This window comes from Callorhinus ursinus, unplaced genomic scaffold (assembly GCF_003265705.2).
Source record: "Callorhinus ursinus isolate GAN/ISIS: 27379988/994484 unplaced genomic scaffold, GSC_fseal_2.0 scaffold27, whole genome shotgun sequence".
NCBI lineage: Eukaryota > Metazoa > Chordata > Mammalia > Carnivora > Otariidae > Callorhinus > Callorhinus ursinus.
The window spans coordinates 17,822,740-17,839,177 of NW_027397089.1; the positions used below are offsets into that span (position 1 = coordinate 17,822,740).

The 16,438-nt window shown below is 35.7% G+C and overlaps 1 protein-coding gene across 7 annotated transcripts in view; it reads left to right on the top strand.

The window, feature by feature from the left end:
- Positions 1 to 16,438, top strand: part of EPS8 (EGFR pathway substrate 8, signaling adaptor) — a 178,974-nt gene that overhangs the window by 127,738 nt on the left and 34,798 nt on the right. For all 7 annotated transcript variants that reach the window (XM_073877932.1, XM_025879778.2, XM_025879781.2 and 4 more), the window contains 8 exons: positions 105 to 266; positions 1,780 to 1,929; positions 4,553 to 4,635; positions 5,432 to 5,568; positions 8,724 to 8,797; positions 10,071 to 10,197; positions 12,138 to 12,226; positions 12,602 to 12,676. In XM_073877932.1, coding sequence (XP_073734033.1) covers positions 105 to 266; positions 1,780 to 1,929; positions 4,553 to 4,635; positions 5,432 to 5,568; positions 8,724 to 8,797; positions 10,071 to 10,197; positions 12,138 to 12,226; positions 12,602 to 12,676 — 897 coding nt within the window. The remainder of the gene's footprint in view (positions 1 to 104; positions 267 to 1,779; positions 1,930 to 4,552; positions 4,636 to 5,431; positions 5,569 to 8,723; positions 8,798 to 10,070; positions 10,198 to 12,137; positions 12,227 to 12,601; positions 12,677 to 16,438) is intronic.

A 16,438-nucleotide genomic window follows, 5' to 3' on the forward strand; every position in this document is an offset into this window, starting at 1 on the left:
CAGTCACTGACTTCAGTCAGGTCACCATTGCTTTCTTTTTGGAAAACGTGCACTAAGAGAATGTGTGTGTTAATAAATATTTTTTCCTTCTTGTCAATCGTAAGCACTTGACCACCTTTGTCCTGGATCGGAAAGATGCTATGATAACTGTTGATGATGGAATAAGGAAGCTGAAATTACTTGATGCCAAGGGCAAAGTGTGGACCCAGGATATGATTCTTCAAGTGGATGACAGAGCTGTGAGCCTGATTGATTTAGAGTCGAAGGTAAGTCTGTAAAATTTAGACTATTTACTTCCAAGAAAGTTCCACAGATATTTATGTTGACAAGCAGGTCATATTGTTTAAAAGGGGATGAAAGTTTGACAAAATAAAACATTTTGTCAGTGATTTTAAAGAAGAAATATACTACTGCATACACATTATGCCCGCAAAATCAGTTCCTGAAACTGGAGACAGAGGGATATGTGTTTTGTTTTGTTTTGTTTTTAACCACAAATGATGAGATGGAGGAAGTGAGAAAAAAAATCCAAAGCACTAAAATAAGGCCCCAGTGGAGCCTTATTCTTTATGACATATATTAATTATATACTAGGCAAACCATATCCCAGTAAATGAGTAACCTGGGATGAAGGGGTTTTGTGTGTGTGTGTGTGTTAACTTTTCAGCGCCCCTGTGGCAGGCACCTTTATTTTGCACAACCACTGGTAGGTACAATGCTAGAGCTCTCAACACAGGACTTTTCTGAGCCCCATCATCCAATAAGAATTTGAGTTGCTAAGATAAAGAAAACAACTGTCATATTGTTTTAGAGTATTCTGATAGGACTCAGAGTAAGATCTGCCCTTTCTTTTCTCACATCCATCGTATACTATGAGAGAACATCTTCTCTGATCCTCATGGTTTTAAGTAATTATATAGAGAGAAGGGGTATTATTTAATTTACTTTGCAAAGAAAGAAAATTTGTTATTTCTCTGGTACTCTGAGAAATTGCATTTTATTTTTATGGAATGAGCGCTTCTTGTTTTGCCTTTTCTGGATCTCAGGGAATCAAAAGTTAGAATAAAACTCATGGTGTGATGTATGTGTGTATGTGCCATCTGTAATCAGAGTGGCTGCTTTTTCCTTTTATTTGTTATTAATCTAATTTATTTTCATGTATTGGGGATATTATATTTTCTTTAAAAAATCGCTGTTTCTCTCATTAATTCATTATGACCCACTCACTATTTGTATAAAGTCATTAGTATAATAATGAGCATTTTAAATATATCTCATTAAATACAGAATTCTAATTGTGAACAGAAAGCTCATTTGTTTAAGAATCTGCCAGTATTTTATTTAGGTGGCTGTTTATAGGTTAGAGAATATTCACTTTTATACTTCCAAATATCTTAATCACTCTGAAAAATGTATTTTTTAGTGAGATCCTTCTGGCCCAGCTGTTTGACATTTTTGGCTAGAATGAATATATAGAGAGAGTGAATTTTTTCATCTGAGAGAGTCATTGAAATAAAAAAATGTATGAATGATGTATTATTTTTAGCCTAACATTTGTGATCACTGAAGGTAGAAACTAAGAGTATGACTGTTCAATGTTCAAGTAAAAGAAAATTCTGACACTATATAACCAGAGTGGGGAAAAATACCATGTAAGATTGTGAATAATTTTGGAAATCACTTTAAAAGTGATTTGTACAGTGTCTAGAGCTCTTTGTTCAATAGATTTTTGACATACAATAAAAATTAAGGCAAATTATATTTTTACTTTCTTTACAGAATGAACTAGAGAATTTTCCTTTAAGCACAGTCCAGCACTGTCAAGGTGTGATGCATTCCTGTAACTATGATTCAATTCTCGCCCTGGTGTGCAAAGAGCCAACTCAAAACAAGCCCGATCTTCATCTTTTCCAGTGTGATGAGATTAAGGTAAAAGAATGGCGAATTTTTTTCCTCTTTAAGTAGATATTCTGACAGCCATTGGATTATCCACTTCAGTTATATGACCAGTGGATTTTTAGTTTCTTAGGATTTTGTAAGGAAAACAAATACCTTAGTATTTTCCTGAGGGGTTCCAATAAATAAAGAGGAAATAGAGTGGTATTTAAAAAAAGAAAGATGCATTCTATTTATTAAAAAAAAAACCAGGCATAGATAATATATCAAATTCTTCATTGAGTTACTTGGACTTATAATTAAAAATTGATTCTTCCAAAATCATGCTTCATGGACAGTAAGTAATCACGCCATCCTATTTTATTCTGCACTAATCACATAACATGGATTATTGCGATGAAACCCTCAAGACATTTTCCATGATACAGATTTAAAGCTCACCATTTAATTATGTGACTTGAATTTGCTCAAGATATGTAATCCCCAAGTGATAATGTGCAAGTAGTTAAGCACAGTTACCAGTAAAAACATGCTGTATCCTGAAGATTGGTATTCAAAGTACACTGTAATTTTCAAATGCTTATCACTTGTGATGCTTTGTTGGACATTAGAAATTATCATCAACCTTGAATATTTTTAGGTCATGAGTTGATTTCTTCAAAAGGGAAATCATTTTGGGTTGAGTTAATTGGTGCTTTGCCAAAGCAGTGACTTATCACTGTGACTGTATATTACAAAATATACAGGTAATTTTTATCTTATAAAGAAATGTTAGGAGATTAGCATGAAGTGTCACTTGATCTTTTCTGTATTTCTTTGACATTAAAATATGATGGCTAAGTTAAGATTGACTGTCAATGGTGGATTTCATCATTTTCTTTTTCTTGTTTTATGTATAGATGACTTTCTAAAAATCTTGAAAACTGTGGCATTTAGATAATTTGCATAGTGATGTTCATCAAATTTTATGTAGTTCCTTTTGAAAGTCATAAAGGGTATTAAGAATTTTGCAAGGTTAGATTTGTTAAGTATTAAATAAGTATTAAAGTGAATATTTTTCTCTGAAAATATATTGAAATTTAATTAAAATATTTTTAAAACAGAGGACTAAACTAAAAGACATTTTAAATCTGGTATTAGCCTCAGTGCTCTGAAACTTAGCCTGAAACTAAGAGTTATTATGCTGAGTAAAGTTTCTGGGTTTCAGTGTTGAGAATAAAGGGCTTGTTTTATCTGATAGGGGATGCTGGTATTGATGGGTCTCAAACAGATTTACTGAATTACTGTTTTGTCTAAAAGCTCAAATACCACTATGCAGCTCTGTATTTTTACTCATTAGTGCTATCTACATGAGACCTTCTTTTTGCTTGACATATTGAAAATATAAACACAATGAAATATGATGTAGTTTCTTTTATATGGGTCATGTTGCAACATCACTTTTGAGTTTTAAAGTTTCTTTATTACGGGATTTTACACTATACTCCTGCCCACCTCTATAGTAAAATTTTTCTTAGAAATATGATAGCCCCCCCATAGGAAGTTCAGGGTTCCTAAGCATCTTCAGTTTTATTTAATATCCCACATAACAGAGAGTCTTTGACACGATGTTTATAATGTCTTCCTGAAACTAAGATAGTCTTAATGAAGTAACACTGAACTAGAGTGCGTTAGCCCTCACATTTAATTAGGAATGTGACCTTGGCCAAACCATCATATGAATATTCTTCAGTTTCATTAATTACAAAACAGAGAGGACAGATTAGATGATCTTTAAGTTTCCTTTCAGCTCTAAAATTCTATGATTGTCTGTGCTTATGGTAAAAGAATATACAGCATACATATTTGAGAAAAACATACAAAATGACAGAGAACAAGCAGGAACAAAAAATAGGAGGTGAGTACATCCCATCAAGAATCTAATATGCAATAATAATCGCTGGTCATAAGTAAACTTCATACCAAACAAAATAAACTTCTTAAGAAGCTGCTAACTTCACACTGTTTCCCAAGAAAGCCACATCAAATATTCTTGTTGGAAAAGTATTAGGTTAATTGTTTGGAGAAGGTTAGCTTTTACCTGAAATGACAGAATAAGGTATATATCAAAAAAGGTACAACCTAGTGTTGGGGTTCGTCCCACGATTATAGTGTATTTGTCCCAAACTGGGAGTATCTGCTGGGACTGAGTGATTTGTTCCAGTAGGTTAATGGGTGCCCACCAGAGCCTGAGGCTGAGAAAGAGGAAGGAGCTCTGCTCGACCGGCATGCACTTCTAATTCCTTCATTTCTTTTTAGGTAGAGATTTCCTCCCAGTTACATTTTCCACATATACTTACATTTCCAGCATATGCAAATTCCTTTTCTCTTTGCCTGTATGCAAGGATAGCTTTTGTCTAAACTAATGGAATCTGATGAAATAATCTTTAAGAATTTCTTCAGTTTTCAAAATTTGTCATTATAAAATTCACCATCAAAAAACTGCAGGAGTCATGTTTTGAAAGCACATTTAAAAAAAAGAAAACACTTTTCTTTTGCATCAGGACACTTATTGATTCAGACAGGGAACGTAATCCATTTTGCTGTTGCTGTTTGAACCTATACATGAAGACAAGAAAAATCTGTGACCTCACAGGTAACTTGTCTTGCATTTCAGGCAAACCTCATTAGTGAAGACATTGAGAGTGCAATCAGTGACAGTAAAGGAGGGAAACAGAAGAGGCGGCCCGAAGCCCTAAGGTAAAAACATTAAAAGGAATTAAGGGGTAGAATTGTTTTGTTTTGAAGTTTTTTTATTTGCGTTTTTCTTTTGGTTTTTGGAGGTTTTTTGTTGTTGTTGTTGTTTCTCTTCTAAAGATTTAGAAAAATGATCTTCGATGAAGGTCTATTTTACAGATTACAACCTGTGATTTCAACTCATTCACTCTTCCTAGTTTGTCAGTATATGTGTGCACCTTTTCTCTCTGCGTTTTCTGGTCTTTCTCTGAGAAGCCTTCTCTTAATGTGTGTTGTCAGAGTCAGGTCAGATGAGTGGCATTTTAAGGGAAGGAAGCCTGGAGGAGTACAAATAGATATGAGGAATATAGTTCGTTCATAGCCTCTCCAAGTCACAGGAGCCCCAGAAAAAAATTAAACCTAGTGTTGAGTTGAATTAAAATTTTTCTGTGTTTTGGGGCGCCTGGGTGGCTCAGTCGTTAAGTGTCTGCCTTCGGCTCAGGTCATGATCCCAGCGTCCTGGGATCGAGCCCCGCATCGGGCTTCCTGCTCCGTGGGAAGCCTGCTTCTCCCTCTCCTCTCCCCCTGCTTGTGTTCCCTCTCTCACTGTGTCTCTCTCTGTCAAATAAATAAAATCTGTAAAAAAAATTTTTTTCTGTGTTTTCATATTCCATAAACATTTGTAAATATACATAATATGAAAGGAAATCCTTGTTGTCCTCCACCTTGACATCGTTCTTAAGGTTGAAGAACTAATACCATAAACTGAGAATTGATAGACACGGAGGTGGTAAAAATTCTATTTTTTCATCTTTTTTAGGATGATTTCCAAAGCAGACCCTGGTATACCGCCTCCGCCAAGAGCTCCTGCCCCGGTGCCCCCTGGGACTGTTACCCAGGTGGATGTTAGAAGTCGGGTGGCAGCCTGGTCTGCATGGGCTGCTGACCAAGGGGACTGTGAGTGTTTCTGAGGATTGCTACTTATTGACCATTGACTTTGGGTTGTGACATAATCCTTGCTCTCAAATTCTGACGCTGATTTCTGAGCTGAAGCTTGAGGTTAGCTTTTTTAATTAAAAAAAGATCATAGATAGGGCGCCAGGGTGGCTCAGTTGGTTAAGTTACTGCCTTCGGCTCAGGTCATGATCCCGGAGTCCCGGGATCGAGTCCCGCATCGCAGGGAGCCCGCTTCTCCCTCTGACCCTCCCCCCCTCTCATGTGCTCTCTCCCTCTCTCATTCTCACTCTCTCAAATAAATAAATAAATCTTTAAAAAAAAATCATAGATAAAGGAAATTTAAAACTTTGACACTATAAGACTATCGTATATGAGAGTTCAGACCAGTCATTTAAATAAATACGGTGTTAGGATTACGTTTTTTTGTTTTTTCTTTTTTTAATGCGATCAAAGAAAGATGGGAAGTTTGACTCAGCTGTGAGTCAAACTCTCGACCAGAGAAGAGACTATCAGATTTTTTTTGCAAAGATTCTCCTTCAGAATTCTTTTCATTATTATTATCTTACCGCTCTCCTGTTTGGGAGAATTGTTGTGCTTATGTGAAAAGGCTGTCGGGGTGTTGGGACAAGAGTCAAAGCATCTCCATCTTGCTCAGCTTGTCAGAGGGGACCTTTGTGTGCATCGTCATTTTACCTTGGCATGCTTTTTCAAAGACAAATAATCCCGGTGTAGAATTTAGCATAACTTTTTGTATGTCAGAATGTTTTTGTTTTGTTTTGTTTTGTTTTGTTTTACCAAACCTGAAATTTTTATGACTGAAAATGCCTTAAAATATGTTTGGTCCAATCTCTTTATTATGAGTTTATAAATTGTGATCCAACGAGTTTGAATCTGATGAAGACTAGAGTCTCACTCTTCTGCCTCACTGTTCAGTGGACTTAAATCACTTATCCTTTATCTAATAAAACATTATTCATGCAGATATCTAACAATGTAGTTAAACAGTAGAACTTGGTGACCATAAATAAGTGACACTAGACTTTATTCTGAGTCTGGTGAGTCAAAAGTTGGACTCTGGAGTAAGACCAGGATCTGCTGTGCGACCTTGGATGGTATCTCTTTGTGTTTCAACCTCATTTGTAAAGTGGGGATAATAATTCATGGGTTGCTGTGAATCTGAAAGCAAATAATGTCTACAGCAGTCCCTACTGCAGTGTAAAACACATAACGTATGGTTCATCTCATTTTTGCCAAATTGAGTTCATTTTATTTCTGAATTGCTTTCCATTTTATTTATTTTTTTTTGTATACTTGAAGTTATTTTTAGAGTTTCACATGTAAGCCCAGCTACCAGACAGATGAAAGAAAAAAATCTTTGAAACATCCGTTTATCAAAAATGAAGTAGCAGAATATTTACTTTATAACAATTTGTTTTTAGAAATCATACAAATTTCTGTTGATCTGTTTTTTTCTGCAATATTTTGTGTTTAAAAAAACGAATAGTTTATAGTGTTTTCTGTTTTTTGTGTTCACATAGTGTCTTGTTGCTGCTCTTTTGGTAGAAGAGATGTGGGTTTGGAGAGAGATCAAAATGGTCTTCCTTGAAGTTGAGGAAGGATAAGAGATCTTCAGTTTATAAATATTCTGAATAAATTTGTGAAAACATCTGTAAAACCTATATGATTTACAACAAAGAGATGTTTCTGGGCTCTTACTAGATTTTGTCTAAAATATGCTGTGCAATCTTACCTATTTAAATGAGAGTAAGAAAGGGTTTTCAGAACTTCTAATTTTCTACTAGGCCATATAGAACGTAGCACTTATTGTGTGAGGTTCTATCTGGACCCAGGCCAGTTTTTGGTTGGAAATCCCCCCCAAAAGGAGTATCTTTTTGGTCCCTCTGAAGGCTCCAGCTAACTCAGACTAAACATCTCCTTTGAATCCTTGACGCAGCCTTACCCCTGACTTCCAAAAGTGATCTCTGTAGAGTAGTGGTAGTGGGGTTCGTAGTGGTGCCAGAGACCATGAAAAAGTCTGCGAGATACTGCGTCTCCCCTTACCTCACCCTCCAAGTGATATTTTAGGGCTTCTCTAGAGTTCTTACTAGCTATATTTCAAGTTCAACATGTTTTCTGTAGTATACTATACCCAAGAAAGCCACTAACTCCATGTAAAACAGCATTTAACTGGCAAGAGTTCATAAATATAAATTCATATTATCTTAAAGTACTTAAGAGCCACTAATTAAATTGCAAAAAACTCCATAATTTCTTCTTTTGGGGGGCCAATATTCCATTTATTGGGAAAGGCATAGAAGAGGTATAACAATACAGAGTTCTCAGTATTTTTTGTAGTTTTCTATATTGAACATCATGAGTCATGATGAAATATTAGGAGTTTTTTCCCTTATTGATCATATATTTTTCCAGTTTCATCTGTACAGTTTTTCTTTTATTTAATCTACTGTGAAATATTTGTAGAAGTATCTGTGTTTAGTGGTAGCATTAACCAGAAGGGAGTTCATTATAGTGACCTTATGATTAACATCATGCTTTAGCTAACTGAGCTAACTTAACATCTTGAATGCTCTTAAGATATGTATTACTTAATTTGCAAATCCTATAGGTATTATACTTATAAGTATAAATCAGTGAGCCCAACATTGTGGATTTTAAGCTTAATGACAACTAGAATTTGAAAAAAGCACTTTACTGTCAGAACGCCCAAAGCTTTATTGTAATCACAGTGGTGGAATGTATAAAATTGGGAGGTTGCATTAGAAATTAGTTGACCTGAGGAGCAGGTGCTTAAATGTGAGTTTGTATTTCTTTCTTGTATAGGAATTATAGGGTGAGAAGTTAGAGTTGGTTCTACAGGCAACTGTCATTGGGAAGAGGGAGAATAGGAGGGGAAGTTACAGGGTAAATCATAAAGGCTGAAGGCAAGCACGTCAGCCCTGGCCAAGTGCTTCTCAGTTAGTGGTGGCAAGGATGCATGTCATTCATAGATGATGAGCAGTTTTGATTTTGTATCCAGTGAAGGTGTTCCCTTGTGCAAATGGCACTCTTTTCTAGCCACTTTTCATATTTCATACTACCTAGATTGATCTCACTTAGGTAACAGGTTGAAAGACTTGTGATTCTTCTTTCTTTAGTTGAGAAACCAAGGCAGTATCACGAGCAGGAAGAAGCACCTGAAATGATGGCGGCCCGAATTGACAGAGACGTGGTAGGTCCAACAGTCCTCTTTAGGCCATTGCCTTCTTTTTAAAAAGAGGAAAAAAATAGGGAAAATGAAGTTGATTTAAATAAAGATGTTTTGTGCAAACTGTATTTTCTCTTTCCATTGGTGGTTATGCCCTTCGAATTATCTCTTTCTTAACTATTTTTGCCTTTATGTCAATATTTAGTTAGTAGGATAGGGCTCTGATAGAAGAACTAGCATATTAACTAGTTTACAAAGGAACTTAAACTGAATTACCAGATTTGGGGGATTTTAACTTTTTTCATAGCTTGTAATTCATAATTGAAATGTCTTCTAAATATCTCTTCATGACATTTATTTTTATTAAACAATTTTATAATGCCTGAAAGATAAAAGTTAAGTGGAATTTTTTAAAAGTAGATATATAAATATTAACTCTTTATAAAGAATAAGGCTGTATTTATTTTTATTAGTCCATAGTAATTTCCTTACAGAATGACAATGCCTTCTGATATAATAATAAAATTAATCTCAATATAATTACTATTTATGTTATACACAATCCTAGCTTATTTGGAAACAAATATAGGAATTTGAAGTTTGGAATTTAATTTTTATATTACACCATTATTTATTATACTTAAAAGTTTATTTAATCCCGGTTTCTAGTCTTTTAAATTAGAAGAATGTCAGGTTTCACACATACTACAGAAAGTCAGCTAAGACAATCAAAACTGATCCAATAATCCCTGAAAGCATAATTCATCATTAATTCTATTTTACCATGTGGCAACTCTCATTAATGATTATTATTCTAGATTATCTATGTGTTTATTAGGTAATCAGAACATTCTGTATACCTTTAATTCCATGAAATAATAATGTTGGTGCTTTATTGGCATATTTATTAGAAAGCAGAAATGCTCATTGCTCTTCTAACAGGATGTTTCTTAGAATTTTTCTCCTAACTTTATGTGGGAGAACCCTGTGAGAAAATTAGAGTAGTTGAAAATAATTAATAATCCGAATAGATACTGTGAATGCTTTCTTTATGGTATTGAAAATAGAACAAGATTTAAGCTAAAGAAAAATGTAAATGTCAGACTTTAGCCACTGGTATATGTATATTTAGTTCAATTCTTTTTCTTAGAATTAGTGATAAACTTGAAATTTGCATGTGGGAGGTATTTCTTTTTTTTTTTTTTTAACTTTCTGATTTTCCTTTACTGACTAATAGTATTCATTCAAGGCAAAAATGGTTTTGTCTTAAATCTTATTCTGTAATTTCTCATTCCAGCAAATATTAAATCACATCTTGGATGATGTTGAATTTTTTATCACAAAACTCCAAAAAGCAGCTGAAGCATTTTCTGAGCTTTCTAAAAGGAAGAAAAGTAAGAAAGGTAAAAAGAAAGGACCAGGAGGTAAGTTGGATTTTCTTTTCTTTTCTTTTTTTTTTTTTTAAAGATTTATTTATTTGACAGAGACGCAGTGAGAGAGGGAACACAAGCAGGGGGAGTGGGAGAGGGAGAAGCAGGCTTCCCGCAGAGCAGGGAGCCTGATGCGAGGCTTCATCCCAGGACCCTGGGGTCATGACCTGAGCCGAAGGCAGACGCCTAACGACTGAGCCACCCAGGCGCCCCTGGATTTTCTTAAACTTCTAAAGACCATTCAGAACTCCAGTGCTAGGCAGAGTTTCTGCCCTTGTGAACTGCTCAGCAAAACTCCATTGACAGTGGGCCAAAGTCCCTTTTCTAGTTTTGGGATAGCACCTGGGAGTTAGACAGACTAAGAAGACCCTAGGGAATGGTCCATTTTGGTTCCAAGTTGAATACAGTAAGAAAAGACTCTAGGATACTTAACCTAAATCACAGAGACTCTGAGATTCAGCTAACAACCATCTCTTTGTAGTTTTAATTAGTGACTGTAAAATTAGTATCTGTTAAAGAAAGTCGTGGCTCTATTCTTCCCATATTTTGATTTATTTTATTATAAATATAGAACCTCATTATTTTGTTAAAAGGATTGATTTTTCTCATTAAAATAGTTACAACTATCAATGGATTTGAATTTTTTTATCACAGAGCTCCCAAACAATATATTCAGGTCACTTACAAGCAGTTTTGGGGTATGCTGTAGTTAGCTATTTAAAATGGCCTCAAAATATATAAACTTATAACTGTGGAACAAAATTAAAAGAATAGTGAGTAAATATCCCTTTCATGACACATGACCTCCCAGTTTTTCTCTAGCTCATGTCTACATCTTAAGCATAAGACCTGTAGACTTGTCTTCCAGATGTGTACCTCTGGGTATACCTCACCTCCCTATATTCTGAAATTAATTATTATTGCATCCTTATGTCCCAAACCACTTATTCCTGCTATATTCTTTATGAGGGGTGTTCTATCCTTTTGGTCATCCAGATTCAAGACCACAGATCTAGTATGACTTCATTCTTTAACTTGCAGCCAACATCGATTTTATATTTTCACTGTGTTTTATATCCAGTTGTTTCCCTTTTCATTTTCATAGCTAATGTCTGCTTCAAGCTGTCATCATTTTTTACCTGGCTCTCTAAGTAGTCTTCAAGCCTCCAGTCTTTTATTCTGGGAGGACAGTTGTCATCAAGCTCTAATGTAGTCACTTCATTCTTCTGAACAGCATGTTAATTCCATGTTCTATTGATTTACTTCTGCTCCTCCCCCTGCCCCCCCGGGCAGTCAGAGTCACCCTCAATCCAACCTTGGTCTACTTTTCCATTCTCTTGGTTTCTCTGCTTTAGTTTGTTGTTTCATGTACGTGCAATTTCCTTTTTCCATGTTTTTTTACTTATGCTGTTATATCCAACTATGACATTTTCTTACCAAATTGCCGTGTAACAGACCTTTCACATCCCATCTTAAAAGCTACTTCCCCCATGAAACAACCATTAGGTGTCCATTTTCCCATTTCCCAACCAGGTGTAGTCTCTTTCTACAACACTTCCTTGGTGTATCTTGGTTACTTACCGATTCGTGTTTTCTAAAGATTTTAAGGCCCTTCAGAGCAGGGCTTATAACTCGCACATTTTTATAGTCTTTGTGATGGTAAGTGCAATAATTGGGACATAAAAGGGCTACAGCATAGATCGATGGAATTGGTGAGGGGTTAGTAGAGCCTAAGGGTAGAAGAATCCATTTCAAATGTTGGATCACCTTAGTTTGTTACAGTGAGTCTAGGAGACGTACTAGAGTAGCTAGGAAGCATGGTATCGGGAATGATCAAATTTTACAGACACAAATGGGGCTTTTTATTTTTTCATTTACTAGATTTTCTGACAGCTTTGCTTTCATCTGTCCCCCTTCCCGTTTATTTCTTTTAGAGGGTGTTCTAACTCTGCGGGCAAAACCTCCCCCTCCTGAGGAGTTTGTTGACTGTTTACAAAAGTTTAAACATGGATTTAACCTTCTGGTAAGTGGAATTTATTTGTATATAATCAAAAGAAACAAATGAAGGAGATCAAATTCTAGCCAGGATGTTTCTGATTAAATGAAGAGATAAAATTATTCTTGTAGATTTTTTGGTATGTATGTTTTGATTTGCTTTTAATTAGGACAACAGATAATAAAACCTATGTATCCAAGCAAATTATCAAAAAAGAACAACTCCTAACTTGTTTTTAAACTAAATTCTCTTAATCTGACTTACCTAGGCTGATTCATATATTAAAAGTTAAACTAGTAGTAAAGAACTCTTTCTCTGAGTCTGTATCAGACCTTTATGAGCATCTGTTTTTTGCTTGATTGCATCATAGTAATTTGTTTGTCTGTTTTCTTAATGCTACAGGCCAAACTGAAGTCTCACATCCAGAATCCGAGTGCTGCAGATTTGGTTCATTTTTTATTTACTCCATTAAATATGGTAAGACTGTTAATTTAAGAAAGTAATCACCCTTAGTATGTTTTTCAACCCCAGGTGTCTGTCTGGAGTATCTCGATAGTTTTCCTTCATTACTTTGCGTGGATACGATTTCTCTTGGCATCTATGTCAATATCGAGAATGTGCAATTTGAGAGTTTGAAAGAACCTTAGAAATCATCCTGTTCAAGCATCTTTACTTTATTGCTGAGGAAACCGATGTCTCTGACAGAGCTAGGAAGATGAAAAGAAATATTTATCAGATGCTAGTGTTTCAGTATATACTAGGATATAATACAAAGGGCTATAATAATGTAAAAGTTTTTCTCTTTCTCCCAAAATAGTCTGGGTGTGAAGAGGTACTGGTACTGGATGGAGGGCTTTGCTCATTTATTTATTCATTCAGAAATATTAATTGAGAGCCTATTACGTGCTTACCACTATTAGTAGCTTATCAGGAATAAAACAGACATAAATTTTTACCCTCTTGGAACTTATATCGTAGTATGGAGGGGCAATCAGTAACCTAAATATATGCATAAATAATATATTTTGCTAAAAACAAGTGTTATTTGAAAAAATACAGCAGGGACAGAGAACGGGGAATATTTCAGGTGTATGCTCATGCAAGTGTGCACACGTATGCAAGGTAGAGTATTACCCTTTTTGAATAGGGTTGGTTAAGGTGAGAGGTGTCATGTGAGCAAATGAAGTGAGGAATGAGTCATGTGGATTTCTGAAAGAAGAGAATTCCAGACAGAGAACAGCTATTGTGAGTGCTCTGGGATGGTAATTGCAAATTATGTTCTTGGAATAAATAAGTATTGTGACTTGAACAGAATGAGGGAGAGCTTAATTAGGAGATGAAGTCAGCAATGCAACAGGAGGTCATATTTTGTTGGTCTTTTTAAGTGGTTAGGAAATCTTTTACACTTTTGGGGTGTTTTCAGCACAAAAGGATTGCTCTGGCTAGAATACTTAGAAATCTGGGGGAAGAAGGGACTAGGGTGGTTATTAAAATAATCCAGATCAGAGATTATGGTGTTTGGACTGGGTGACATTAGAAATCGTAAGAAGAAATCGGATTTTGGGTATAAACCAGAGAAGCAACATTTACCAGTTGATTAGATGTGCTATGTAAGAGCCAAGGGTATCTCCAAAGGTTTTGGCCTAAGAGTGGAGGGATGGAATAATTATTAATCGAGATGGGGAAGACAATAGGTAAGACAGATTTTTTTTGAAGGAAGATAAGGAATTCAGTTTTAGACATGTCAAAATTTTGTTACATCTAGATGGAAAAATTTGGTAGTTGAATATATGAATTTGGAGTTCAGTGGAGAAATCAAAGCTATAGATACATATTTAAGGATCATCTGCATATAGAGGGCATTTAAAGCCATGATATTATCACCAAGGTAGTAATCGTAATTGAGGAACAAGGACTGGTTGAGCCTTGGGCAATTTCAGTGTTAGGAGAATAGAAAGAACCAACAAAGAAGATTGAGAAGAAGCAGTTAAGTCAGGAGAAGAAACATAAGAATATTATGGTATTCTGGAAGCCAAACGAAGAAAATGTGTCCAAGAGAAGAATTGAGCAACTATGTCAGATATCTCTATAGTGGAAGCTGATTTACCTCCATGCCCTTGTTACAGCTGTACAGGGGCAAAGAAAGGTGATTTATCTTTAAGGAGGTGACTCTGAACTTAAACAGATAATTTCTGCCTTTGTCCAGTTGGCCTGAATGTTTTCATGTGGCCATACTGAACACCAAAGGAATATAGTCTCCATCTGTGTGCCTGTAGATTCATCTAAAATGCAGGAACTTCTCTTTCCAGAAGGAAGAAGAAGAGAGTGGACACTAGGGAGCAATTAGTAGTCTTTAGCATACTCACTCTGTGCCAGGTGGAGTGATATCCTCATAATACATTTTTCCCCCAGAAAACTCCCTTCAAATACATGTGTATTTGTACAAAAGGTATAATTTTTAAAGCTAACAAAAGGGTGTGTTGGGGACAATTCCCTTTGTGAAGGAGTTGGATGCTCCTATGAGTTTATCCAGCAAAAGGTTATACCTCTTGTGCTGGAGGCCAGGATCCAAGATACACATCTTCATTTTCAAGATTTTCAGTATGCAGCTGTGTTCTCTCCTTATATGGTATGGTAATATACTTCCCTTCCCATTATATATTTCTTATATCTGCAAATGGTGTTAATAGCAACTTGTCTAGGCTGACATTACGTACAACCATCTTGTCCTATGGGGCAGTTGGGAGAACTCACTGGAATATTAAAGAGTACACAACAAACAAGTGCAGGGGTTTGGGAAAAGCATGCGACAGAAAGCAGATGGAACAGTTGTCGCCCTCCCATACAGACAGATCTGAAGAGAGAGTAGGCTACAAATCACCCTTTTCGACAATTTCACCAGTTAGATAGGTCATTCCGGTTTTTGTGGGAGGACAAGTGAGTGAGGAGTGGAAAGAAGGTGGAGTCTTTTAAATACTTCCAGGAGGACAGAATTTCCTCCTTTGTGGGCTAAGGCAGGCATGGGTGGAGTGTTTGTGAATGGCTCTGCCTGTCAGAAGAGCAAATGATCACTTTGTGGGATGACAATAGCAGTAATGATAATTGTTAGAAATGTGTGATTATCGGGGCGCCTGGGTGGCTCAGTTGGTTGGGCGACTGCCTTCGGCTCAGGTCGTGATCCCAGGGTCCTGGGATCGAGTCCCGCCTCGGGCTCCCTGCTCGGCGGGAAGCCTGCTTCTCCCTCTCCCACTCCCCCTGCTTGTGTTCCCCCTCTCGCTGTGTCTCTCTCTGTCAGATAAATGAACAAAATCTTTAAAAAAAAAAAAAAAAAAAGAAATGTGTGATTATCCTGTGTCTTATTTCTGTGATTGTTTTTTTTTTTAAAGACTAGACGAAGCAGATAAATTTCATTAATTTTGGTTGAGGGCATATAAACCCTATGGTTTGAGTACTCTAATATTTATCAAAAATGGGGCAAATTCAAATGCATTTCCCATAGGTTTTACTTGATTATCAAACTAAAAATGAGAAAAAGAAAGTGCAAGTAACAAAAAGGGATGATAAATCTTCTTCTTTCCCTAAGGGCAACTAGACAAAGACCTGAAGTAGAATATGAAATGAATATTGCTTTACAAACATAGGAAAGTAACATTATCAGCATAAGTGTCAGAACTGGGCAATAAGAGATTAGAAGATGAAAGTCCAAGACTACATCAGTAATTTATGAACACTTCCATATGTTGTTGCTATATATATATATATATAGAACATCAGATTTCTACTTGTCTAGTTATTGTTGAATAATTTTTGCTTTATAAGCTCTTTAAAAATTAAATCAAGGCCATTCATATGCAGAGAATCCCATAGTAGTAGCTCATTAACAAAATTTATATTCCTTATTCTTTAACACATTTGATACTGTCTTGGTTTGAATATTAGGAAGTGTTGACTTTAAAAGAGTTTTTGCCATCTCCTCATTCTTGGCATACTCTTTCACACATTATAAGTAGATATGTAGATATGTGGTCGTTACATAAAAGAGAACTATAAAATAATGGGACTGGTTTCCCTCACAGGTAGAAATTAGCCTTTGTGATCAAGCTCTGTATCTGAAAATGGGATTTATTTTGTCTTTTTTTTTTTTTTTCATCAGAAATGACTCCTTATTCATGGTCTCTCCAATCAGAATATGTTTGTGATTCCTTTTAATGTTCTGCCTACAGAGCCCCAGACATATTA